The sequence below is a fragment of the Chenopodium quinoa genome, unplaced genomic scaffold, assembly GCF_001683475.1.
Source record: "Chenopodium quinoa cultivar QQ74 unplaced genomic scaffold, ASM168347v1, whole genome shotgun sequence".
In the NCBI taxonomy this organism is placed as follows: Eukaryota; Viridiplantae; Streptophyta; class Magnoliopsida; order Caryophyllales; family Amaranthaceae; genus Chenopodium; species Chenopodium quinoa.
The window spans coordinates 3,523,953-3,551,320 of record NW_018743919.1 but is presented as its reverse complement, the minus strand read 5'-3'; the positions used below and the strand labels follow the sequence as shown (position 1 = coordinate 3,551,320).

At 32.9% G+C, this 27,368-nt stretch overlaps 3 protein-coding genes across 4 annotated transcripts; all 3 read right to left on the bottom strand.

Moving 5' to 3' along the window:
- Window positions 1-61: 61 nt before the first annotated feature.
- Window positions 62-6,040, bottom strand: LOC110687427 (EH domain-containing protein 1-like). Of its 2 annotated transcripts, none has more exons than XM_021864074.1 (16): window positions 5,543-6,040; window positions 5,339-5,418; window positions 4,496-4,564; window positions 4,281-4,338; window positions 3,458-3,510; window positions 3,321-3,363; window positions 3,179-3,240; window positions 2,580-2,693; window positions 2,382-2,484; window positions 2,241-2,290; window positions 2,001-2,129; window positions 1,653-1,904; window positions 1,427-1,506; window positions 901-1,027; window positions 669-812; window positions 62-570 (listed from the first exon to the last, which is right to left on the bottom strand). In XM_021864074.1, the coding sequence occupies exons 1-16, from the start codon at window positions 5,625-5,627 to the stop codon at window positions 385-387; spliced, it is 1,635 nt and encodes a 544-aa protein (XP_021719766.1). In that variant the 5' UTR covers window positions 5,628-6,040; the 3' UTR covers window positions 62-384. The 2 variants fall into 2 exon arrangements, with proteins under 2 accessions (XP_021719766.1, XP_021719765.1); XM_021864073.1 differs by having other exon boundaries at window positions 3,321-3,366; window positions 5,543-6,039.
- Window positions 6,041-11,470: 5,430 nt separating this feature from the next.
- LOC110687424 (mitochondrial pyruvate carrier 1-like) lies at window positions 11,471-15,851 on the bottom strand. The gene is made up of 5 exons (XM_021864072.1): window positions 15,691-15,851; window positions 13,716-13,818; window positions 13,571-13,625; window positions 13,349-13,484; window positions 11,471-11,743 (listed from the first exon to the last, which is right to left on the bottom strand). Exons 2-5 carry the CDS (start codon window positions 13,809-13,811, stop codon window positions 11,701-11,703), a joined length of 330 nt encoding a protein of 109 aa, XP_021719764.1. The 5' UTR covers window positions 13,812-13,818; window positions 15,691-15,851; the 3' UTR covers window positions 11,471-11,700.
- A 1,643-nt stretch (window positions 15,852-17,494) lies between these two features.
- On the bottom strand, window positions 17,495-21,899 carry LOC110687423. Its single transcript, XM_021864071.1, has 4 exons — window positions 21,340-21,899; window positions 18,677-19,129; window positions 18,221-18,527; window positions 17,495-17,981 (listed from the first exon to the last, which is right to left on the bottom strand). Exons 1-4 carry the CDS (start codon window positions 21,781-21,783, stop codon window positions 17,845-17,847), a joined length of 1,341 nt encoding a protein of 446 aa, XP_021719763.1. The 5' UTR covers window positions 21,784-21,899; the 3' UTR covers window positions 17,495-17,844.
- Window positions 21,900-27,368: the final 5,469 nt, after the last annotated feature.

Here is a 27,368-nt window from a genome sequence, read left to right as displayed (position 1 = left end):
ATTTCCTGAAAATGGATCAATTTCACCAACTAGCAAAAGAACTTCAACAAAAAAAAATAGCTTCAGATGTTGAACACTGAATTTCTCCAGCAGTTTGTTCATCTATATATAAGCATTGAGGTTCAAAATCAAGTACTACGTATTTATATGGATACCAAAAAAATATTCATCAAAATTACCAAGCAGCTTGTTGATCTATCCCAGTTGCAATGGATTTTCACCTGACAGGCACCGGAGATGGCAACATAGGTTGCCTCTTAACAGGAGATGAATGATAGAATCCATTGAATAACAATTAAATTCAAGCATACCACAAAACTATCTACAAAAGCTACGTGTTGTAGCCATGTTCATTTCTCAGATATTCCGGGGTTTCATTCATATTCACTCATATGGATTTCGAAAATTCTTGAGTAACTCTGGAATATCATAGCCAAGCATGTCATCAACAGCTTGAATCATCTTAGGTTTCAACTTTTCAAATTTGTCAATACTATAGCCACCTAGAACTTCCCTGAAATGCTCCACATATGGAAAATCGCCTGCTGGCAAATGGAATTCCCTCTGAACCTGTTTCGCAAAGTTTCAATGTACATAGCATGTGAGAAAATAGAAATGGAGAAATGAGAAAAGACAGAAAAGAGAGATACGCAGAAAAGAATATGAACCTTGAGAAATTCATCTTCAAGATTATCAATTAATCGTTGTTGAGCTTTAGCTTTCCCCATCATCGAAGGCATCTCTTTCTTCAGGTGACTAATTATGTAAGCGTGAATCTTAGCTGCTCGGGCACGTTTCACAAATTCATTTATCTGTGTTGTGATAAGACAGTAAAATTAGTCTCCGGTCAAGAAGGGGGAAAAAGATATGAGCAAATATTTAAAAAAATTAGGGGCATACTCGTCTATCACAAGCTTTCTTTGGAATGTCCTTCAGATCGGTAAGAAGGTCATTCTGCTCTCTCTCAAAAAGTTCCTTTCCCATGGGACCAACTGCTTCAGCATCGATAGGCTTGTCATTGAATGAACTGAAAAAGATGAAATGATGAATCATGGCTTGATGATATTGATTTAGCACATATTAACATCTCCAATGTTTAATTGCAGCAAATCATAATTTAAAGCTCAGCTCACAAAACCTCAAACCACCAAAAGAAAGAGAACAAATAAAATATAGAGGACTCAGCTTTGAGGAAAATATAATTTTAGGCTTTAAGCACTAGAAGGAGTGAATGACATGAGCTGAAGCCTGAAAAGTCAGTTAAATAAACGACGAAAGCTAGTCTAAGCAACAATGTTAACAGTAGTAATATAGTATACAAAGGATCCAGCAGTTTGTTACCCTTCAGAGATTTCAGGCATAAGGTAAACATGCAAATATGATTAGCCAATAAGTTAGAAGTTTAGAACCAGAAGGCAATACTTACCCAATATAGACACGAGAGACCTCAGGGGTATTTAGGACCTTCCCAAGCGACCACATCAACGCACCATATACTCTCATCAACTGCAATATATAAAATAGGCCACAATCATTAAATCCTTTTTAAAAAGTTATTTAGACCAAGTATAAATACATAGCCTTTCCCTCAAAAAAAAAAAGTATAAATACATAGCCTATAGGACTAGGGTTTTGTAAATCAAAGATCTTACCTGCTGGGTATAGACTTGGTCAGCTTTATTCAGAACAACACGGATTTTGTCATCATGACCGCGCAGAGATGAAATTACCCGCTTAAATTCATCACTTATGTCAAGCTTGTGAGGATCAAACAACAAAAGGATAAGGTCACACTTTGCAGCAAACCATGAGATCACTCCAGTAAAGTCATAGCTTCTCTGAGTTCTCTGCTTCTCTCCAGACAAAACTCCAGGTGTGTCAACAAAAGTTATGTGCTCCAACAGCTGATAAAAAGCCAGAATTTTTTTAAATTAGCAAGATGCAAATTAACAGCTTTAGTGCTTGACATTAAAAAAATGAACTATAGATTAGTCCCTTACAGGATGTGGCATTTGCGAACACTGGAATTTTGATAAGAATGCCCCGCCAAAGTTTGTGAGACCACTGAATGGCATGTCCGCTTGGACAGCAATCGTGTTCCCAGGAATGCTCCTCTCATCAGGTCCAGACTGAACATAGGACAAAACTTAGTTAACAAAAGGAAGAAGAAAGAAATGGACATTGCTTTTGATCTGCAGGATCCAGACTCAACAAAAATTATAATGCAAGCTGGAGAATACCATGACGACAACAAAACGATCTGTAGTAGGCTCTGGTCCAATATGAGCTCCTGTTGGAAGTCAGACAGCAAAGACAACATCAGATAACCTAAGTAATAGGTCTGAACACAAATGGACGCACATGTATGCAATGTAAATGACCTGGATATTCACATTTCAGCAAATGTTTTATGAAGGTAGTTTTCCCAGTAGAATATTGTCCCAATAGCATAACCATCGGTTTGGCATCAAAATCACTATTTGTCTGCAAAAGAAAAATACTGACTTCAAACTCAACAACATAAACATAGTATTCATACAATCAACACCGCTTACAAAAAAAACTGACTTCTAACTCACCAGTGGAGGTGAAACAAAGTCATGAAAGCGGTAGGTAGTCTCCAATGGCTTCAACTTTTCAATGTATAATCTCTTCAAACCATCAACTATGGAAGTTACTGCACTAAGGGGTATCTGGCACAAGATAATATTGAGGGGAAAATATCAATGAAACAATCAAAATCGATAATTCTTAAATGGAGTATGTACATAATTTTAAAAAATACCCAAAAGTATATTATATTACATAAGAAAACAAGAAATGCCTACCAAGATTAAAAAAAAAATCAAGAAAAGAAGCTTATTAGTCTATTACAAAGATTCATTTCTAATGATTCTGCTGAATATTTAAAAGACAGTCCTGGAAACACTATTTTAAAAGAATAACACACACACACTCACATTGCAAAACAAAACTTGTAGGTAATCTGAGGAAAATAAGAAGAATATAGAAAAGTATAACAATAAAACAAATGGTAGCAAATGCATTGTTGCAATCCTTCTCTTAAAAGACACATGCATACATGCTCCAAGTTCCTCAGAGAGACAAAAACAGCAACTGAAACCAGAAAATATAGAGGAATGAGTGAAATTTCTGCTACAACTAAGCATGTCATTACCTTCTTTGAGGGCTTTGAACTGAACCAATTCGATGTAGGTGGTGACTGTTGTTGAGGAGATCCTTCAGCATTAACAATAAAATGATTAATAATAACTTAGATGGAGCCTTTTTACAACTTGTGACAAATGAGCAGGCCTAACCATTTAATTCAGGTTCAACATATGTTGTTGTAGTCTTCTTCTTCTTCTAATAACAGAACAAGTACATTAGCTATATATTGATAATAGATAGAGTTAAATCAGACTAATCAGTTATAATTTCAAGAGATAATACTCACAGCAAGTAGCGCATCCAGCCCTGCCATTATAGGGAGTTGGATGTCCTCCATAGCTAAAAATCACCGCCAATAAAATACAGCTAATTAATTGTATAATAGAAATATGAAGTATGATACAAGAGGATACAAATTTGCAGTTTATCAGGCAAATATTGCTACAATAGAAGTATGAAGGTTGTCCAATTCATAATGCTTTCTTTTAGTACCAAGAGCGATGGATAACAAATCATGACAAAAAAACAAGTTCTAACTGCAGGCAACATGCCTATGAAATCACTACCATTAATGACTTGTCAACAGGACCATTCATATCAATAATAGCTGAACTTTTTTGATGTTCCCAAATCTGCTGATCCCTTTTTCAAGGGCAGCTGCCTCAGTCAGGTCTGGGAGTCTAGAACTCTGGATCATGACAAAAGTATATTCATACCCCCCCCCCCCCCTCTTCACAAGGAAGTATAAAAAAAGTTGGAAATTCTATTTTGAACTTGTATTATTGGTTAGACTCACCCATAACCCATTATTTAAATAAAAAATACTAGTATAAAAACTCTTGAAGCAAGCAAACCGATCAGTACATAAAGACATAGTCTGATATGCGACATGATGCAACAAAATCAAGCTTGTAATGGTATGTTTGCCATTTACATTGTTACCAAATTAAGACAAAATTCATAACATCTTGATACATCACAAATAGGGGTGAGGGTGGATGAGCAAAATAAGTAGGAAAGAATGGTAAACTTTTTTGCAATGACGCATGACTTGTAGGCTAAATCTGCAATTTAATGAGCGAAAACAAAATATTCACTTAGACACTTACCTGCATTACTCAGAAGATCAGAAGTCAGCTCCTTTCCCGCTTGAGCCAAAGATATAAGCTGTAAATATAAAATCAAAAACATTCCTTCTAAGAAAAAATATAGAATCACTATATTCACTATAACATTAAATAATCCACATAGTGCCATGAATTACACCTATGACGTAAACTATGCTATACAAAATAACCATTGACTTCAACCAATAAGTACCAACCTGCATCGCAGCAACAAATTCTTTAAAGCCCAAGTAACCTTGTCTCTTGGTATCTGCTAGTGCCCATACCTTAAAAAGGATATATGTTAGAACCATGTCAAAAAGCAATCACTTACCAATTATGATAGTAATAAATGTGTTGATCACCAAAACTTTCATAGCCTAAATATTGAGCTGATTAACATCTACTCTAGAAAATAAGTTGATTAATAAAATAAGTAACACCTATTGTATATTTGTCGGTAACTTGAGAAATCCCCCATCTACGTCATGTTGTCACCCTAGGTGAGCACATCATTACAGCAATTGGAATACAATAAATGAAATAACAGAATGAACTTCCGAGATAAATTTGAAGAATCCACAACCCCCACCCCACCCCAACATCACAGCTCATGCCACTAGAAAATATTTCGTAGGAGATTACGTAATCATATCACATGAACCGTAATCAAGCTTCATTGAGCTCAACTCGATATACTCTTTGATCACTAAAACATTCACCAGTCAAGTAGAGTAAGAGAATTAATATTGACTTATTGAGTACATACACAACAAAACACCACCACCAATTGCCCTACATCGAATTTGGAACAATCCCAATATCAAACAATATAACATTCCAAACAGTTAGAGATTGTTACCAAATTCCTAGTGATATGCTCAAAATGAAACAGGCAATAGAATACTACATTTCTTAAAATTAAAGATGTGGGCAAATATCAAAACTCAAAATACCCATTTCACCAAAAATAAAACATAAAATTTCAACTGAAAACTTCAGCTGAAATAAGAACCCTAGAAATGTATATTTTAAAAAATCGACAATTTTTGTAAAATTACCTGCTTAAGGTCAGATCGAGACAAATTAGACATGGCAAAAAACTTGGTTGCATCATTTCCAGTAATACGACCGTCTCCATCTACCCAGAAAAAAAAATTTAAAAAAAAAAAAAAAAGAGTAAATTCATAGCAATAATTCCAAAAATAAAAAAAATTCCAAATTCAAAAATTAAAAATTTGGGGAAATTAATGAAAAAAAATTACCTGAATCAGCAATAGGAAACCATTGCTGATAAATTTTCTGGTGTTCTTTAGAACATGTAGAAATTGGGCCGGTAGATATCTCCATTTTTGGGTTTTTTTTTTATGAATTTTTAAAAAATTGCAATGAAATTGATTGTTTAACTTGAATATATAATGCAAAAATTCAACGACAAAAATTTAAATCAATTGAAAGAAAAATAACAAATTGGGGAAGCTCCACTTTTAGTGTGATTTGGAAGAAGAGCTAACTTCAAAATTTTGAAATGGAGGAAGAGACAAAGAGTAGAGGCGGAAAATTGCAGAGCCTTTATAATTTATAAATATTAATTAATGGAAAAAGTGCCACTGTTTACTTCATTTTTACTGTATTTTTCATTTTTTTTTTCAGGATGAACTCATGTAAACGACGTCGTTCATGACTCTTTTTTTTCACATTTTGTAATTTTTCAAAATTTTGGGTTGCATTTGTCGTTTTAGAAAATGATCATTTTGAAATTTGAGTTGTTGGGCAAGTATGAATTTAAATCTAATTATCTCAACTATAATTCAAATCTAATTATTATTTGGGGAATTGCGAAAATTGATGTAAACTAGTATGGGATGAGCGGTGGGTTCGTGATAGACATGGCGATTAAGACCCATGTATTTTATTCTTACCTTTATCGGCATTTATCATGCATGTTTGATACAGTAATATTGAATTATGATATAAATTCTATTAAAGATGTTTGACTATGTTAGTTATTTTGTGACAAAGGGAGTTATAATCTAGTACTCGAAGTCTCGAAGAGTCATAGTAAATATCATTACTCCTGCTTAAGGTCTAGCATACATAATCTAAAGAAAACAAATACTTCATATACCATGCTAGCAAAAATTACATTGCAAGTCTTGCTAACAGAAAACTGCATAATCCAATCCAACTATTTTTCCCATCTGCATACAGTTGATTTCTGCTTAGATTCAGTAAATTGATGAACTGAAGAAAATACAAGTATTAAAGCAACGAGACTTCATTACAAGATCTGATCATCATTGACCCAAAGAATAGCATAAGGGGTAACAAAACTCTAATAGTTTTCCAATACGTAGACAAACTTGCTCTCTAGTAACAAATCTGTAAAATTTTCTTATAGCTAAAAATTGATTAACCAGTACATCCATGAGAGATTTCATAGCCAGAATTTGGCTAAGTATTAGCTTCAACTTATAGGTAAATTCCACTTATGTACAGAATTCTAATATCCATTCATAAGACTTAAACAACACAAATTAACCAGTACATCCATGAGATATTTCATAGCCAGAATTTGGCAAAGTTTTAACTTCAACTTATAGGTAAACTCCACTGATGTACAGAATTCTAATATCCATTCATAAGACTTTAACGACACAAACATCTGACAAGTGCAAGAATTATTTGCTGAAGTATAACAAGAAACCAAAAAAAGAAGCTTCCTTAAACAAGTAGTTGGAGCAATCTGGTCTCAACAAAAGTTACAAAGAGATCTGAAATCAAGAATTTAACCAACAAAATTGAGAGCTCCATAAGATGGCAGCAGAAAAGATACTAAGGCTTTCTTTGCGGGAGAGGCAAAAGCTTAGGGTCTAGACGAGTCTTAGAAAACACTTGAACTTCCATTTGACCTCCAAACATACGATGACGTGCTAACCAAAACAGCTTGTGGCGCAATTCATGCCTCTCAGCTTTTATGTCCAGTACACATTTCTGGACCCTTGTCTCAAATTGTTCTCGGGACTTTTTGTCAATGTGAGGTGACCGTAGAACAGTATATAATACTCTAGTTTCAGGCAGTGAAATCTTCCGTGTATGAGGTGGAAGGCTTTCCAAAAATGGACGGCCAAAAGAGCTAATCACTACACGGATCTTTGTACTCATGGCTTAGCCTGCTTTACAAATTGCAGAACAATTGACACAATAAGTATAAGCACAACATATAGCTATAAAGATAAATCATTTCCACATATGACTATCAACAAAAAAAAACATTAAGCATTGCTTTCAAATTAGTGAACTGTGAACAGAGCCTAGTTTTCTTCCTTCTTTAATTTTTGTGATGTTATCGCTTCTCCAAAACTCCAAAACTTCCCCCAAACACCAAATTAGCATAATTATCGTAGAAACACTTTCCCCAAAATAACTATATTGAGATTTTCTAGCCTGAGTATCGTTACAGGTGAAAAATTAATAGCATAAGTAATACAAAACTTCCAAGTTCAGCAAACAAATTATCTGAGTACCAAATTTACAACCAAAGGCCATTGGTGTAGTCTAGGAAGGGGCCTTGGATAAGTAGGTCGGGTTCTTCTTAACAAGGATGAATCTGCATACGACCCAAAAATTTAAGACAACTCCGTACTTTCCAGAAATGATCCTCAGGCATTTCTGATCATTAAGGCTTTACAACAAATCGCTGTCTTCACAGCAAACCTTAAAGGACTTCCTAATGAATTCTCTTGACCTATGGCACAATGAAAGCCTAATAGGTCTTTAAAGCATATCCGTGGTATATAAATAAACTGCAAAGGAATCACTTAAGGTTCAATCATACCATAAACCCAAAAATATTTTCCAGCTCACTATATTTCCATACTAAATTTCAAAGTTCTCAGGTGCTTCTAGGATAAACTAGTGTAAAGATCACAAAAAATAAGTTGAAAGAAGAATGAGAAAGAATTTGTCATTTTGTCTTTGTCTAATTATAAATTTATTACAACAATACCCCCTTCCCACCACCCCCCCCCCCCCTCCCCCACCCCCACCCACCCCAAGGCCCGACCAAATTCGATCTCAGCGAAATAAAAGGTAGCACATCAAAAGTCATCCTAAAAAAGGGAAACAAAACTTGACAATCTTGGCACTCAGAAGGTCCAACCACTTTTACGTTAGCCAGAATGTGAGCAACGAAATTGCTTTCACACAATAAAAACCCAAACTCCAAAAGACCAACAGCAAGGCAAATCTCTAAAGACTGGAGTAAATTTACCACATCCCTCCCTTAACATTACAAAAAACTTCATTCCACAAAGACCGCAGCTCAATATCCTTAATGTTATAACACACAAAAAAGTCGAAGTCTTCAATGTACACAACAAACGAGTTAAGGAGTGAGTATATAAGTTTCCTCTTAGGTGCAAGTGTGAGTAGACTTTGTCCCACATTGGAAAAGAAAGCAAAGAGTTTTCAGTTTATAACCCAAGCGGACTACTCCACCTATTGCCAATTGGTTTTAGGATGGAACCTCGCTGTGGGCTCCGGTTTCGGGCTTCTCACCCTTGTGTTCTCCCCCGTGTGTTTTTGTTCAAGGGGGAGTGTATAGGCTCACACTTGAGGGGGAGATTGTTAGGTGTAAGTGTGAGTAGACTTTGTCCCACATTGAAAAGGAAAGCAAAAGGCTTTCGGTTTATAACTCAAGCAGGCTACTCCTTCTATTGCCAATTGGTTTTAAGATGGAACTGTGGGCTCTGTTTATGGGCTTTCGGGCTTCTCACCCTTGTGTTCTCCCCCATTTGTTATAACATTTCCTAGTCCAAGTAACACAAACTTATTCTCAATCTAGTCACAAAGCTAGTATAAGACAAAGCATACAGTACAAAAGAGCGGAAATGATAAGTATGGAGAACCAATGACACAAAACTCTTTGCCAATCCTGAACAAATACATCCGATTCACCATCACCTCTACCCCTTTGCCAATCCTAAACAAATACATCCTGAACAAAACAGTTTCTTCTCTGGCACGCTTAGACTTGAAAGAAATTGAAAAAACAAAAAAAAGAAGTTTATTTGATTTGATATGATGTGAGGCGAGATTGAGGAAAGATTACAATGCAGTTTGCTCTAACTTTGTAATACCAAATAAACTTTTCACTCTTCATTCCTTCTTTGCTTGCTCAAATAATATACGTAGAGTAATCAGATATAAGTGCATTAGTTTTCTTTTTCTCGCTTCCCATTTCTAAGATGATCATCATAGAATTATGTGAGAATGATAATCATTCTGCTTCACCTGAGCTCTATTGGGATAACACTAAAAAAATGATGCTCAAGGAGATTGTAATATAGAGGCTTTTGGTTTACGCTTGTTCGTTAACTTAGTGAAAATGACTTGGTTGATAGGAGTTAGGAAGGATATAAAGTATATGGATTTGCACGAGGATGACCCATTGGATCGTAAGGGATGGAGGAAGAAGATTTGTGTGGATGAACACACGGAATAATCATATTTGGTTCATGTAGCCGACTCCACATATGGGATTAAGGCTTTGATTTATTGATTGATTATATTTATGCAAACAGATAAAGATGTTACTATGTTAGTGAATTGGATGCATTTTTGTTCAAGATTGTTAAAGAATCCTGTGTCATTGGTTCGTCATTATTATCATTTCCCTTGTTTACTTACACAAACATATAGAGAAATCAGCCATCATAAGAGTATTAACTTTCGTTTTTTTTCACTCCATATTCCAAAAACCATTAAAAATTTCAAACTTGAATGAACAGATCCTCCTAATATCATACTTAGAATCCTAACATTAAAGGGTAGTGCAACACATTAGCAACCAAATTTGATTCAATTATCTCCAAAAATACACAATTTAGGGATATTTGATTCAATAATCAAATTAAGCTCATAATTTTCTTTTCTGCTAAAATAATCGCTGGTTATGATGTTTCATAATCTTAGAATGTAGAAACAATAGTTGAGATTTTCGAACCCTACACTTAATGCACTGACAATTAAATTAGATTAGATCAAAGATAAACCCTAGATTATGAAATTGATATGATGATAACAAAAACAAACAACTTACATCAGAAGCTGCTTCAATGGGGGATACAAGTATTGGAAGGCGCCGTGCGATTCAACGGAGAACGTGAACTGCGATTCAATGGAGAACGTTGAGTTCGCTTCAATGGATAGAGAGGCAGGGTTTGAGCCCTATTAAAAGCCATTGACCCGCCACACTTATAAATGGGTTAGATCCGTCTAATAAATAAACGGGTAGATGTTTATACGATCCTCTAATTATGGGACAGAGCGGACCTTATAAGAAGTTAAAGTAAACCTATTTTTTAAAAAAAAAAAAAAAAAAAAAAAAAAAGTAAACCTATTTTAAAAAATACTGGTATTAGTTTTTCTTTATTTTTCCATTTCGTAAATACTATTTTCACACACCAAAGCTTTTATCAATTGTTTGTAAGATTTTCTAAATTTTTTTTTATTTTGAAAACGGCTAAAATTACATTAATTAACTAAGTTTACAACAACGAAAGGAAAGCAAAGTAACATAAGTTACTATAGTCTATAGGCATAAGAAGACCTTACACACATCAACTAAGGTCATTAACGATATTTACCTTTAGAATATTACGAGTGAATGCAAAAAAGGCTTACCAAATTACACTTAAACATGCGATGGAACCATTGATAGAATGGAAAAGTTGGTGATGATGTTTCCGTGTGGTGCAAGATATTTTCAAACATACAATTAAAAGTCGAATGTTGCTGAGATGACAGAGAGTACCCAATATACGTATGCATTATCCTAAGGGACGAAACCATTTCCTAAGGATTAAAATAGATAAAATCTTTGTGATCTGACAAAACCATGCCTTGTATTCTCATACAAGGTCATGATATTGTTAAACATATTTCCTTCATGAGAATGCTTAACTAACATCGAGGCTCTATAACCCCCAAACCAAGTTGGGGGGTCTGCTTAAGATGGAGATATTTTGGTTGTTGTAATGACCTTTACAGTTATCGCAAACCGAAATTTCACCCCTAGTAGATAATTGCCATCAACCAATTTTGGCCGAAAAAAATATATATAATAATAAAAAAAAATTAATAAAAAATAATAAATAAAAAAAATAAAAAATAAAAAAAGAACAAGGGTATAACCAAAACATTATGATTTATGAACATTTCAACTCTATCAAACGTGTCAGAAAAGCTGCACTGTTCAAGAATTAGCAGCAATTATCTGTTGCCAAAGTTGAAGGTTTGTAAAATGGGATCATAATCTTTCTTCAATGTATGATAAGGTGGTGTACAAGCGTATGATTCAATCACTTATACATAATTAATGCAACAAAAGCGCCAAATGAAGATCAGCAAATCCAATAAATCACTTTGATGGCGTATCTTCGTCTTTCTTTTGTGACAAGTACCTAGCATAATAGATCAATAATATGTTAGGTTGAATTATTGAACCCAGTTTAAAAAGAGCAAAAGATAACAAATTAATATGAAACCACTGTCCACTGCTGGAGGCCCTAGAGCTGGAACGTTCAGTATAATTGTAAGCCAAAAATAATGACCAATTTTATTTTTCTAAAATTTTCCCGTACTCATAAGACGAATATTAGTTCTTAAGATCTCCCAGTCAGGATATCTTTATTTTCAGAGATAGTTTCAGCGTTAGATATTATCTAGCAATTTCAAAACTGTATATAAAAACCCTCACAATAATATATCCACTCTTTATGCGATTGCTCTTCATGATCAAGAGGTTACTATAAACAAGTACTCCGTAGTTTATTACAGTTTGCTCAACCGATCAAGACCCAAGTAGATACTCCGTATCACAAAATTTGGCCTATCTGAATGGGTTGGGCATACTTTATTACTTATTAATGTGGTTTGCATTTCCTAAAATTGAACTAAAATAATGAGCAATCCACACCTTTGATTAGAGCTTCCAACACCAAGGGGATGAACTTTCAAGTCTAATAATCTAGATCCATAATCATAGCTATTAAAATGTTGCTACTTACAAGTTCAATGACTCCATAGACTGATAGCAAATAATATGAGACCGAATCTGTTTTTCAACTGGACTTCTCATATAGACCATACCACATTTTCAAACGGACTTCTAACTTCTAAAGTTCTAAGCTATCAGGGGAAGCAAGAGATTGGCTAGACTGCTCAACCCAGTTCAGCTCCATTGACTATTATCAAAAACTGGGCAATAATGTATTTTTGAGCCTACTAATGTTTCACATAGAAATTATCGACTAAATCAATCTAATTCCCACGACAGTAAGGGGTGCTAATTGAGTTGACAGCTCGTGAGCAACTCGGACTCGACTCGGTCAAAGCTCGGTCAAAACTCGGCTCGAGTTGGCTCGACTCGATTTCGACTCGACTCAAGATGTTAATGAGCACGAGTTGAGCAAGCTCTAACTCGATTCGATAAACTTGTAAGCAACTCGATAATATATTTTATTAATATAAAATTTACAAACAAAGTTATTACCATGAACAAATTTGAAACTTAATAAGAGTTAATATATATTATAAAAAAGAAAGAGTAAATCTTTAATAATAAATAAAAGAAAACTATATAAAGTGAAAAAAAAACAATAAAGGGCTATAATTTTAAAAGGGCTAAAACTTTAACGAGCAAATCGTGAGCTACTCGACTCGACTCGAAACTTTAACGAGCACGAGTCGAGCAAATTTTATTGGCTCGAAACTTTAGCAATCACGAGTTGAGCACATGAAAAAAGTTTTCGAGTCGAGTCGAGCACCCCTTAGCTCGTGATCGACTCGCTCGATTAGCACCCCTACTATTACCCTTCTTAAAAATGGGAAAGCACCAACTTCATAGAAGATTAAAAGAGGGCAACTAAGGAGGCAAGTTGGAAAACAGACAGCCGAAATAATAAAAAATATAAATAAAAAAAAAAAAAAAAAAAAGCAAGCATTTACAATCAAAGTCGAACATGGTAAACATATTATAAAACAACGAAATTCTTCTAAACCCTTACCCATTAGCCCTTGCCCATCGGGAAAATTGGTATAGTTGAACAGTCTCATTTGAAGCATGACAAGCTAGAAGTAGGTAGTTACGAGGCTGAACCATCCATGCAAACCTCATGAATAATCCTGAATAAACGCACATTGCTGAAACACCAACAAACAGTGTTGATCAGTTGACTATCAAAGCATGCTTAAAAGCGTAGACTTGCTTTGCAACAACAGATATTAACCTGCACTCATGTTGCCAGATATCATTTCAGGAGGTTTATTCATGTCCACAAGTCCCTGTCAGCTCCATCAGAAACACAGACGATAAGTTGCAAAATCTATAGTCAACAAAAGTAATTTATATGTTTTCAAGTAAAAGAAGCATACAGCAACAACAAATCCCCAGTTGGCAACAGGGCCCCAAAAATGAGTTGTTTTAGGACCCACAGGACTGTTCAAGAAAGCACGGAAAGTAGAAGCCATTTATATCCTGTAAAGAGTAATACAAAGTTAGATGCTGGAAAATAATCCGTATATAAATAATCATTTCCGATGCAAGCAAGCAATTGGCAGATTATCAGAAACAAATTTATTAGAGTATGATAAACAAAAATTATGTCACGTACACTCAATAAGGATGAAACAAATCAAACCAAGAGACCTATGCACTAAGCCCCCAGGCCCCAGGTAAACACCTACACCTTACACATAATACTAAAAAAATACAATCCCAACCCAGTAAAGCAATAGTTTATACGAAGTATGAAAGATTGATCCTTCGGCAAAACATCTTAATGTCAACATACATTGCTTTTGCAAATTGTCATCCTTGCAAACCAAGTTGGTGCTTCAAAGAATTGACCAATAGATGACCTATAAGCCTATAACAATCTGCCAGGAATAGTAATGTTCATACTGTAAAAAAAATGCCCTCTAATTTATGTTATGTATCATCAACCCTTACAAGTTGATCTACACTCTTGAGAGAAGATTGTCCTAATTTCTTGGTTACTTTTCCTACACTTACAAATTGATCAATGGAAAGATGACATCAGAACCCAAATATCAACTAAGCCAGCTCAAAAACCAATCATAATAATTCTCAAAAGGAAACATGTTGAGACTACAAGTATGTTACAGATGAGGATAGTGAGGAAAGAAAACATGCATGTCTATCCCACATAGAAGAGGGCCAACAAAAATGATATAGAGTTAGAAGGACAATAAGATGTGACTTCGAATGTCTGGACCTAGAGGCCAAAATGATATAATGCGTATGTAGCATATTTAATAACAACACAGAAAGAACCTTTTTCGACACTCTTAGGCCTTCTTAGCATACTTTTTTTCCCCCATTTACTTCCCCTATTTTTACATATGTTACTGCATCTAATAAAAATACCTATTTTTATCCATTTCCTTCTTTTGGACTATGTTTTCTCACGTTAAAGATCGTTTTTTCCTTCCCTGACATCTCAAACAATTCATCCTAGTTCATTTATACGGCACTGGGCTGTCAATACTTCAGCTTAAAAAGTAAAAAAACACAAGTACAAAATAGACAATCCTTAGCGAGCCAATACAAACACATCATATCCAAGGGGTGTGTAAATTGAGTAAGATGATCCAACCTCTGAAATTGTATAAAGTCACCCACTCACATAAGGATCCTCCCCAGAATCTAAACATATCCTTCATGAAGAGCATCTATCATTTCTTGTATAATTCATTATCCACAGAGGAATACAATAAACACTAGGAAAATTACAGGTCAAAGTATTCCAACACCGGAACTATCACGCGCAATAAGGATTAGCTTGATTTAGTTGATGCTCGCTTCCTTAGATAAGTTGGACTTTAATTAAGCGGTTGGTTCACTTTTGAGCTATGGGAAATTGAATAATTGATGAAATATTGCATACAAATACAAATTCAACCATAAACCAAACTCATCCAATACAAATTCCAAGATAGTACATATTCCAAGATAAAACCTAGACAAATTCTGATACTTTTAGACAAAATACGATAAATTAGCATCAAATTAAAGAATCAAATACAAATTTTCGCCAATAATCGACATTGTTCACTTGCAATCCCTAAAAAATAAATTATTCCTATAAACTAAAACAAAATCGAGGATATTGGAGCTATGGATGTTATTCTAATCAAAATTAAACAAGGAAATTGAAAGAAATTACACAAATCCCAAGAAACTGATCAATAATCTACATCAACTGCGATGAAATAATACAAAGTTGCGTAATTTGAGAGTATATTGACAAAATAATCGCAATAACTTGTGAAAATTGAACGATTCTAATTCGCAAAAAAATATTGAAGAATTTCAAGAGAATAATACCTTTAAATATTGAATGAAATCTGGAATTGATCTGGAGTTGTTGATCCCCTAATAAGTTTCTAGTCGCCGGTGAAGGGTGGAGTGTTATTTATCTCAGCTTTTCCGGCGGGGCGGGATTGCCCTTTCTTAAAAATAATTTGACAAGCGATCCCAAAGTTGACCTTTTGGCTTTCAACTACGTAATAAAGTAATAATCCTTCCATGAATAATTGGCCGTTGGTGTAACGGTGATTGAGACCCGTAATAATAAGTGGGAGGGGATTGAAATTTAACCACCCAGAATTGATCCTGAATATGAATTAGCTTTAAAAAAATGAATCTTGAGTTTTTTGTTTCTACTAAGTAAAAATAATAATACTCCGTGAAAACTTATACTTTGTATTTTAATAGTATAGATTACGCTAAATTTAACAACTTACTTAATACTCGATATTAGTAACATTTTGTTTTAGAATATAATAGTAATCAAAAAATAAAAATAAAAAAAGAAATGGTCAAAGTTATGAAAAAAGTGAACGTGTCAACTATAATTGCATCATTTTGGTATGAACACGTATATTTTTTAAGTATTTCTTTGATCATTAGTATCTTTAGTTATCAATTATGGAGTAAAATTTTGGGGAAAAAAAATGAAAAATTAGTAAAAATACTTCATATACATTAAGGTGAACCCAATATATATTCTAAGGTGTGTTTTGGTTGACATAAAAACTTATTTGATTTCTATAGGCAATTGCATTTCATTGGAATTTAATTCTCATATTCAATTTCCTAAGAATTCCATGGGAATGTAATATACTTCTATTAGTTTGTCACTTTTTTTTTATTAACACGTTTTTTTAGTTAGTAAGATAAATGATTTAGATTAGTAATGTATTTTCACAAGACCATGTCTTATTAATAGGAACCTATATTAGTTTGTCGCTTTGTTGTCTTTTCATTTCTTTTTTCTTTTGATACAACCAACACATCATTATAATTAGACTTGGCAATTGTGTTGTGTCGTGTTCGTCTTTCATGTCGGAAATTAATTTAAACGGGTTGGGGAAGGTCAACACTAACCCGACCCATTTAATAAACGTGTCATGTCGTGTATCGTGTTGACCCAATTAATTAATCGTGTCGAAAATATTTAACACTAACCCGCTTTTTTCGTGTTTGGTTCGTGTTGTGTTGTCGTGTTGAATTGAAAAATATTGGTCTTATTCAATATATTTATCAATAATTTCATAAGTTATTGAGTTTTTATATTAGGCGGGTTGGATCGTGTTAATTTCGTGTTGAAAATCTCAACACTAACCCAACCTGTTTAATTAAACATGTCGTGTCATGTTGACCCGTTAAATTAAATGTGTTGAAAACCCTTAACACTAACCCGTTTTTTTCATGTTCGGTTCGTGTCGTGTTGTCGTGTCAATTTTTGCCAGCTCTAATTATAACTAACGAAAAAATAATCAAATCCCATATCAAATATTAGTATTATATAAAGGGTAGTGGTTGAACTTTCATTTTTCTAACAACCATGATGTCATATACTTCCTCCATTAATTGCAACAAATGGGTATTACTTGTGAGATATAAAATATTTTTTTGTTGCAATTAACATTTAACGGAGGAAGTACAAGTTATGTTCCAAATATTCCCAAATTCTGGATTTAAAATGCTACTGTCAGTCTGTCATGACTGGGATGCTATGCGTACAAGATTTGAAGCATCACCTTTTAATTTTCAACTATTCAAGTAAAGATCTTAGATCTTCGACCAACAAAAATTAAAATTTGGAGATATAGTATATATAGACATATACTTCGTAAATAGATATCTTGCATTTAATAATTTGCCGTGCCTTACAAAATTAGTACTTGCGTACATATGTTTTTTCTCCTTCCGAGTTTACCATAATGAAACAAAACAATATACTCCGTAATCCTGATCTATTCTAATACAAATTACATTAAACATACATTTTCTATAACAACAGCTAATATCGTACCAAACAAAAAATCAAACGAAGTACAAAATTCTTCCCCTAATAGTACATCAATTTAAAAAATATACCATATTATGTAGATATGTACCATTTCATTAAGCCATTGGACATAAAATTCTATACAAGGAATAGAAATCAAATCAGAGTGACATAAAACTTCTTAATTATGAAATACCCACTGTCTTGCTAAGCAACCAAAGTACCAAGGATAATTCAACTCCAAAAATAGTATGGAGGTATGATCTATCCAACATGAATCCATACACTGTAATCCCAGCTCTATTATTCTCTAGATAAGTTACTGCAAAATACGAAAACATTATGACTAACATTTCTAGCTAAAATCCAATGGTACAAAAAAAAAATTAACGACTATATCTATACATGGGGAGGTAAGGGAATTCCTCTGCTCCCAAGCAAATGTAGATGGTGGGGTTAAATTCGTGACCTCGAAGTCACAACCCCACCATCTTTACCAAGTTTGCTTAGTTATGATCATACTGTATGTACAACAGTACAAGGAGTTAAAAGTATTCTTACCTAAGGCTTGCCTCTTTTGGTAGGAAATAGTGTTTGCAAAAACAGGAACCATCTTAGTGTTATCAAGGTCGTCGTCGCCATCTCCCTCCTCCTCGTCTGACTCAGTATGTGTACAGTAGGGGAATGTAAGAGGCGAGAATGATCGAGTGATTGGAGTTGTTTGACCTTCGACAGCGTCGAAAGAGTCTATCGTAGCACAAATATGCCATTTAGCAGCCAAGGAGGTAATGGCTTGCGCCTTATGTGTGATCTTTGCTGCACTTCTTAGGCATATGCACACTCCGGTTACCAGGGTTACCGAACAAAGCTACACATGTAGAAGCCGTATTAATAATAAGTAATACTTCGTATGACATTTCCTTAAGGAACGTACGTGTTGCAAGTAATAAAAAATAGAGGAAGTATGTAAATGTATATAGTAAATAAGTCGTAGCAAAGTAAAGAAAAGATAATTACCGCGACTTCTCCAGCAGTGTAGACATCAACTTTACCGCCATCAGACTTAGTAATGACTAGCAAAGAAGCAAACTGGCTAGCAGTGACAAGTAACAAGGTGAACAAAATGAAAGTTCGAAATCGATGGCTAATGATCCTCAGAGTCTTTCTGATCCTTAGATGCTCTAGTAAAACCATTGCAACATCCGTTTCGAGTTGAAACACCTGAGCGAAATCCTCGAGTCTAAGGATCTGAAGGTAGCAGCTAACACGGTAGAGCACGCAAGCTAGGAAGAAGATCGAGGTTCGATATAGCCAAGAGCATTGCTCCAAGAAGCAAGCAATGGTGTGGCTCAATATTAGGTTGCCAAAGTGAGGGATTTTAGGTCCTCCTGTGGCATACCACCAGATTTTGTAGGCTGTATCAGCAATGAAACAGGGTACCACAAACATACATAGGATTTTGACTGATCTCTGCAAACAATAACAAAGGATTTAATGCTTATTAATTCAACTTTTAATCAATATTAACATGCAATATGTTAGTTAATCAATGGTATATATGAAGGCAATTAGGCCATAATTATTAAGGAACATTGATATAAATTAAGAGGGTTGATAACTTGATAGTAGCAATACAAATCTACCACAAGATGAGCTAACTTAAACTCAATCCGACTCCAAACTTGTACAACTTAAGCTCAATTTTTATTCAAAATGAGTTGAATTTGAAAATCTCGTGAAATTATTTAAAGTCAAACTCTTAAATACTTTTTCATTATAGTTTTCACGTGTCAATGAAATTCACTTTTTATATAAATTTAGTATTGACTATTGACTCAACTAAACAACAATGTTTTGAGATGATATAAATTTAGTATTGACTAAGCTTTTGTAATATATTCAAGCTCGAGTCAAGATTAGTTGATTCAATTATGACCGTGTCAAGTTTGAATATTAATCTTTCACGGATTGCTCTACTTATTATCACCAAGGCCACTAGAAGTCTAAAAACTACTATTATTTGTAATTTAAAATTTGGTGCATTAGGTAGTATAAAGAGCAAATTAAAAGAAAGAAAGCTAATATTAAACCTAAGAAGAAGAACTATCTGCCTAGCTAATCAGACTAATAGTTCGTGTTCGTTTTGGATGGGTATATGACAATGACTTTGATTAAAAAGTTGCATTCTTTAATTCTATTTCCTTCAATCACTTGAAACAATTAGGTTGATGGAATGATGATAAGCATAAACGACAAAGGCACAATTTGCTTAATATGCTTTGTTCTCAACTCTTTGCATATTGCTTTTGCTAGAAAAAAACCTTACTTTAATGCGCTAAAGTTGCCGAAAACTACTATATACCCATGATCCTTCTACTACCTCCTCATCAAGGCAATTTCTTACATGATCTCGAATCAGTCGAATGTATACTTTCTAATAATTTGACACAACTTTATCAAAAAATAAGTCACACAACATCTCGTCCATTCGTATATTATGCCGACATGGCCAAGTATGCTAGCAAAGCTTGTGCTTAGGTGAGTAGTGTAAGTATGTCACTTGTGTATAATTGTATTGATTAATCTGGGGAAGCATATACGGATATACTAATCGTAAATAGAAACATACACATTCCTATCTCAATATAGATTACTCTTGTCCTTTATTTTTTTTTTCATCTCAAAATATCTCTTACTTTTAAGGTGTGCCGAAAGTGATTACCTTCTATGCCCCACGAATTAAAAAGGGATATAAATGACAAAACTTATGTAACAGTTGATCAACTTGAAACAGAATACTTCGTAAAATGAAAATTGAATGCACTATTTTATTACATAGTATTACTCAATTTTGAGGGCTCTAGATTAGAAGCTCTGGTTAATATAGATTTGCTCATTATTGTTAATAGTGTCTTTATCTCCCTTACCTTTTTTTTCTTTTACGGTTATTTAACTTACCTAAAACCCTCTTATGTAGTAAAAATTATAAGAAATGCACTCGAAATTAGTCAAATTTTACCAATCTCGATCAACATCCCAGTCTAAACCTAGCTTCAATGGAAAAATATGACTCAATTTCTTCAAATACACACTAACAACTATAATTTCCAACATAAGACCCAGAGTTTTCGGAGGAATTCCACCGACCACCAGGTAGAAAATTTAAAATAATCACACCACAAAATCAGATAAACTTCAATCATATAATCTTAATCAAAACCAAAATCATAATACTTGTACAGTTGCAGTATCTTATTCATCAATCATAAGACTATATCTCATTGATGACAAATTTACAATCTTTAAGATCATAAAAATAGCTTTCATATAAATTAAATACTTGTTTAAACCACACTCCCTAATCATTTATGATAAACTAAAATATAATTTTATTAATAACGATAAAAAAAAAAAATCTAAATTCCACACCCCATAAACCCAAATTTAGACAAAAAGGAATAAAAAAAATATGATGATCATATCCCCAAGACCCCAACTTTAACACATCAATATAAAATCCTTGTATTAAAGAATAAATACCTTACTTCGTATTATTTTGCACGTATTAATTTAATTACTAAAAATAGGTATATTTTATATTTTACCAAATTTCTTAAATCCCCTGTTTAAAAAACAGGGGATTTAGCAAAATTAATAAGATTAGATGATTGAGAACGTACCTGAAGTTGTTTGGAGTACCCGAACCGAACCCGATCACTCTCTTCATAGAGCTTATCAAGGAAAAGGAACCTCCTAAGACCAAGTTTTCTAGCAAATTTGGTAAGATTAAGAAATGAAAGAATAGAAATGGCCGAAAGCGAAAGCTCAACAATGGAATCAAAAGGTTGAAGATGATCTTCATCTTTACAAGTTGAACAATACAATACAAAATGCGATAAAATTGGAACACCAATACAAAACAAGAAGAAAACGGACCAAGATAGGCTTGTTTTCCAAGGGTTTGATTGATCAACACAAGCCCATGTTAGAAATATTCTTAGACTTTTTAATTCATCATCTTCATATTGTAAGGTTTGTTTTTGTGATTTTGGTGATAGTAGATTTTGATGAAGATTATGCTGATTTTGATGAAGATTATGATTTTCTCTCTCTTCGTTTTCCATTTTTGTATGGGATTTTGGAAAGTTACTAGAATACCATCGTTTGATATTTGAATTGATTGATAATTTGCTATCAGCCCACCTTATACTAAAGATTTATACGGTATATATATACTCATATTATGTATATATATGTGAAGTTTTTTTGTTTTTTTTTTAATTTTTTTTATTATAGTGATTACATGTGTCGTTTTCACTTTATATATTTCGCCTCTTCTAATGAAGTAGGAACTTAGGTGATGCAATTTGATTTAACTTATTTTATTTGAATTAATCTGATTTGAAACTTTTTAAATTAATTGAACTAATTTGAATTAATCTAAACTTATTTTGTATGAAATAATTAAGTTGATTAACCAATCAATTAATTAACATGAGACATTGAATTATAATTTATTTTAAAAAGTATTATTATGTTTATTAATCTTGTAAATAGCTTTGGGAGGATGTCTTGCTAACAAAGTTTTTGTGCTGGTTATGTATAATACATTTAACTAATTTAAGTAAAAAGACAACTAATCTTAGTTGAGATTGATATTCATCTTTAAACAATTTAACAAGTCATACAACTATATATAAGTCATGCCTTTATTATGCAAATTTAAATATTATAAGTTACCCATCAATATAGCAATTCAATTCAAGTAGCCTCTCAATAATATAAAAATTGACGCTAAAATTATAATTTTTTTGACTATATTAAAATCTTTTAAATAACTACAAGTCAAAATGTTAGATACTACGGTGTATTCCGGCATAAAGAGACTGATACTTGGACTACAAAGTTGTTGACCTTGTTGTTGTCTTTCTCGTGAGCTAGACGACGCGGGACCTATTAGCTTGATACGTGGTAGAGGTAAGAAGGCAAATATTACTGCAAATCTATGACTAGTAAAGTTTAATGACCTATCTATGCTGTCTTTTGTTGTCAAAATACATATCGATCAATATGTGAACCATGCGAATAAATTTTATGTCTTTTTTTCTTTTTACAACCAAAAGTTATGTCTTGAATCAAATACAAAGATGATATTTCTAGTTTTATTATAGCCACAAGTAGGGACACACTTGTTACAAAAGTATTGGAGTTGAAGATGCTTTATCTACTTTATATTATAGTATTGTTCAAAATACTTGCTTCATGATCATTGGCTAGGTTACAAATGTTAGCTATTTGATGATTTCATAACCTACCCAATCAATATAAGTGGCCATTTTACGTTAAAATATTTTTAGCCTCTTAGATATATTACCCAATTAATAAAGAGTGGGGGATAAATCAAGTGATTAGGGGTTTCTTCTCGATTTTCAGGAGATCCTGGTATCGATTCTCATCACCCTCACCCTTGTGGCTCTCTAAAAAAAAAAAAAAACTTTAAGCAACAACTTTTATCATTTATGTTATTCATAATATTTGGACAATATAAATTATGCATTATTGAACGTGAACTTCAAATAAATGTAGCAATTATAATTAAATAAATGAGGATGTAAATCGTCACCGAAAAGCATACTAGCTTCTTCAGTGAGATAGCTCTTTCTCGATCACTGGTGATGTTGTGTTCCCTAATTGAGCAGTCAATTAGTTGATGAGAATGTATAGCAGCCAAGCCAATTCATGTGAGATATACAGCTTAATCACAGCTTTCGGTGTGTAGAATTCTAAAGTTGACAAGTACTAGTTGCACTTATATCTTGGCACCTAATTAAAAAAAGGTATGACCAAATATTTAATTTATGTAAAAACTTTATAATTTCCAACTATATTTGTGTATATAACTCGTGAAAGCTCAACAAATTAAGGTTGAAGCTTTGAGATATACAGATGGCTTCATATATACCTTAATTAATAACGTGTTACTTCATCAAGTGCATGGTACTTTAATTAGAAGTTGTTCTCCCTAAATTACAAATTAAAGGATAACAGCATGGTTAACTATAGTATAGTAGGATATAAGATGTTGATGTCAAGTTTAAATAAATTTTAATTAATTATATGACATGATTTTTAATTTTTAGTTTGGTAGTTGTCTATGTCTATTTTCCAATTTTGTACATATTGATATTAAATTTTGTTGGGATTATCTTAATGTCAAGTGGTGAAAGTAGAAGCGGATAATAAATTGATCTAATAGGATGTTCATGTAAAATCTTGAATGTTGATGTCAATTATACATAAATTTTAGTATTTAATTAATGATAGGTATAAAAAAAATAATCTTAAGCTATGTTTGAGAGTTGTCGGTTTTTTATTCTCCAATTTTGTGTATATCCTAAATTAAATCCAATTGAAATTATCTTAATGTCAAGTGATGTGGCACATATAAAAGCTTAAGCGTACATTTTTATTCCATGAAATTGGGTGTGCCTAAGCTATGCATGGCTATGTGCGTACTCACGCCTCACATGCATATGCATATGACATGCCCTTAGATGTGCAAGCCTACGCATTGATAATGATTTAAATGAACTCACGCCTCTAACTGAGAAGTTGATAGTACATTGTGTCACTCTAAACAACTTCTTTTATTCAATTTATTTTGACTAATTTCAAACAAAACACGTTTTAAAATTTTACACAATCAAATAAGTATAACATGAGTTTAATAGCTTTCAATTTATGTTAAACTAATTTAAATAAGTTCGAATACTTAAATAAAAAATAAGTCAAATAGAATAGGCTCTAAATTAACAAATGAAATGATAGTTGTCATATCTTAAATCTATGAATCTATGATAGATCCCTGATCCGATACTATATATGTACATGAGTTTATTTAGAAAGAAAGTGAAACAAAGAGTTGACTAAAACCAGTTGTTAATGATGTTTAGCATGTAAACTGTATAGATAGTCTTGTTTTATTCACTCCAGTAGCACCTTTAATTTCATCCAATGGAAAGAATTGTTGTAGATGGTAGAAAAATCTTTGTCGTCGGATCGGCTTAAATTAATTAATGTGCATACACCTTTTTATTACATCATCAAATGTTTAATAAGGTTGCTATGAGTAGGTGACAAATTAGGGTGAAAGAGATAATAGAATGGTTTGTTTATTATTGAATATTTATACAAAATCTTAGCTTATAAGATAGGAAACAATCTTCCTAAAAGATAAACTAGCATAATCATAAATCCTAAAGATATATATTTTCTAAATAATATCTTAAACATAAATAATCTTAAATATATTATTCTGTTAATGATATTTATGGAAAATATATCACACATATATTTTCTAGTATGTAAGAGTATACAAGTAGTCTGATAACACCCCTCAACAATATAATTATACACTAATTTATCGAGTTTTTGTTAATATATGACTATATGTTGATAAGTTCAAATAAGTAGAATGAAAGATATTCTAATGTAAACAAATGAAATGATAAGTAAGTTCAAATAAAATACGTTAAATAAAACAAACTTTTAATTAAGCAACTAGTCCATAATAGAATATAGAGTAGATTATAAGTATATTATTATATTGTATCTCTCTCCCATTAATACGAAGTATGTAAGATGTTATGATGTTTAATCAAACGTTTATGTTATTTATTGTACATTAGTTTATTTTATCTAAGAATTAAAATACAACAAAAGTTTGACTAAGATTTTAGTAGGTTGAAACCAGTTGTTAGTGATGTAATTGATGTTTATTTTGCAAATTGTACAACTAGTCCCTTTTATATTCAAATAATTTGCAACTTTCATCCAGTGGAAAGAAACGACAAAGATAGGAAAAATCTGTGATGACAAACCCTAGTGTCTAAACTCAAGTATACATAAGTCACATCAAAGACAAAGGAAACTAAGCTAGTCTGTAATGATATTCCTCAACAAAGTTACAAAATGATTAACACCAATAAGATTCTATGATTGAAATGCAATTGTAGTTAAGTTTTTTATTTCGTTGAAATCTATTGGGATTTCTTGAGGCGCTATGTCAAGGCTTTGGTTGTTCACTATCTACTATATATGAAGTGGTTTGATACTCAAATTAAATTAAAACAAGGCAAAAACTAACGAATTTGGGACGTTAGATAAGATAACTAAAAGTAGAAATATTAAACTAAAATGAATAGTAATTACACCGATCGATGCGTGATTTTGACATGTATTCCCATAATACCACTTTAAAAAATATTTTAATTAAATGCTTATTTAACGTCCCGAGGGTGTTCGTTAGCAAGATTATCCTTAAAACAAATGGTTAAAAGACGGTTTAAAATTTAATCAAATTGCAAAAAAGTGGTCTAGAGATTTCTCGATCCGTTAAAACCACACTAGTACAAAAAAAATGATAAAAAAAAAGTAATTTAATTTATTGAACAAAATACGGTTTTGTATAGAGAAATTTAATTACATTTAAAACAATAATTTTAAAAAAAAAATTATATTTGGCGACAATTCTAGATTTAAAATGAACGCTTGTGTAAGTGTAAAGAATAGATTTTTTTTTTCACAACTTTTTATCTTTAAGAAAAAAGGAATAAATGTATAAATTATATTGTATCTAGAAACATCAAAATCATGTTTTTTAGAGTTTGATTCATCTTTAATTATGTCGTGGCGTACTCTAAGATGGTGTAAATGGACAAATTTCTGAAAAGTCAAAATTTTATAAACGTATATCTTAAAACACGCGATAAGTAGGTGCAATTTTTTGAAATAGCACTTGTAATTTATGTATCTTTAAAACCTTTAAAAAGGCGAGGCCATCGTAATAGCACATCGTATGTAATACATATATATGAGAACAAATGTAGACCATTGATCAAATTAAATCTAATCGTTTAAAAAGAACATAGTAATGACAATTCTGTAATTTTGTGAATCTGATACACCCCCTCTCTTTCCTATTCTTCTTAGCTTTCAAGTTCAACATCTCTTTCTCTCTCTAAACTTTTTGCTCCTTTCTCTCTCCTCGGATCAGTGGTTTTTGGGGAAATTCTATACCAATTTGAAGTAAGTTTATCAATATTGTGATCTAATTTATTTTCAAAATTCGATTATTTTACGTAAGTTGCTGAAATTCAATACAAACTTACTTTATTCATGAATTAGGTTTTCGCGATTTTTATGCTTAAACCCTAGAGACAATTCTTCATACTCTTGCATTATGTAACAGGGGAGCGTTTGGTATACTTCTCCACTAAGACTCGATCTTAGCACTTTTAAGGTTGGATCTTTTGTTGAGTGGTGCTTAGAGCTGGAGATGGTGCACACTGATATTGAATGGTGGAGCGTGTTCTGGAGTCTGCTTTGGGGTATATGGTTGCGAAGAAATGCCTGGGTTTTTGAAGGGAAGATGGTTGATCTAGCTGGGATTCAACAAAAAACTATGAGCATTGTTTAGGGTAAAAATACCCTAAGACACGTGGCCCAATAAAGGCCTGCCACGTGTCAAGCTTGCAACGGTCAGTAAAGGCCCAATCCCTTTGCGACACGTGTCATTTTACCCTAATTGAGGTACAGTTCTCCCTACTATAAATAGTAAGGGCAGACCTCATTAATGGGGATCGAATCATTTCCCCACAAACCAACAAAACACAAATCCCCTTGCAAACGCTCTCAAATCGAGAAGCAT

What these genes read in the sequence shown, in the direction of transcription:
- LOC110687427 (XM_021864073.1), bottom strand. Translation starts at nt 5,627, where the DNA reads ATGGAGATATCTACCGGCCCAATTTCTACATGTTCTAAAGAACACCAG. An exon ending in GTTCAAAGCCCTCAAAGAAG is followed by an intron (nt 2,694 to 3,178) that starts GTAATGACATGC and finishes ATCTTGTGCCAG; the next exon opens with ATACCCCTTAGTGCAGTAAC. An exon ending in GTCTCTCGTGTCTATATTGG is followed by an intron (nt 1,028 to 1,426) that starts GTAAGTATTGCC and finishes CATCTTTTTCAG; the next exon opens with TTCATTCAATGACAAGCCTA.
- LOC110687424 (XM_021864072.1), bottom strand. Translation starts at nt 13,811, where the DNA reads ATGGCTTCTACTTTCCGTGCTTTCTTGAACAGTCCTGTGGGTCCTAAA. An exon ending in ACTGGGGATTTGTTGTTGCT is followed by an intron (nt 13,626 to 13,715) that starts GTATGCTTCTTT and finishes TGGAGCTGACAG; the next exon opens with GGACTTGTGGACATGAATAA. An exon ending in CGATGGGCAAGGGCTAATGG is followed by an intron (nt 11,744 to 13,348) that starts GTAAGGGTTTAG and finishes CTATTATGCTAG; the next exon opens with GTACTTGTCACAAAAGAAAG.
- LOC110687423 (XM_021864071.1), bottom strand. Translation starts at nt 21,783, where the DNA reads ATGGAAAACGAAGAGAGAGAAAATCATAATCTTCATCAAAATCAGCAT. An exon ending in GGTACTCCAAACAACTTCAG is followed by an intron (nt 19,130 to 21,339) that starts GTACGTTCTCAA and finishes TATTGTTTGCAG; the next exon opens with AGATCAGTCAAAATCCTATG. An exon ending in CCAAAAGAGGCAAGCCTTAG is followed by an intron (nt 17,982 to 18,220) that starts GTAAGAATACTT and finishes CGTATTTTGCAG; the next exon opens with TAACTTATCTAGAGAATAAT.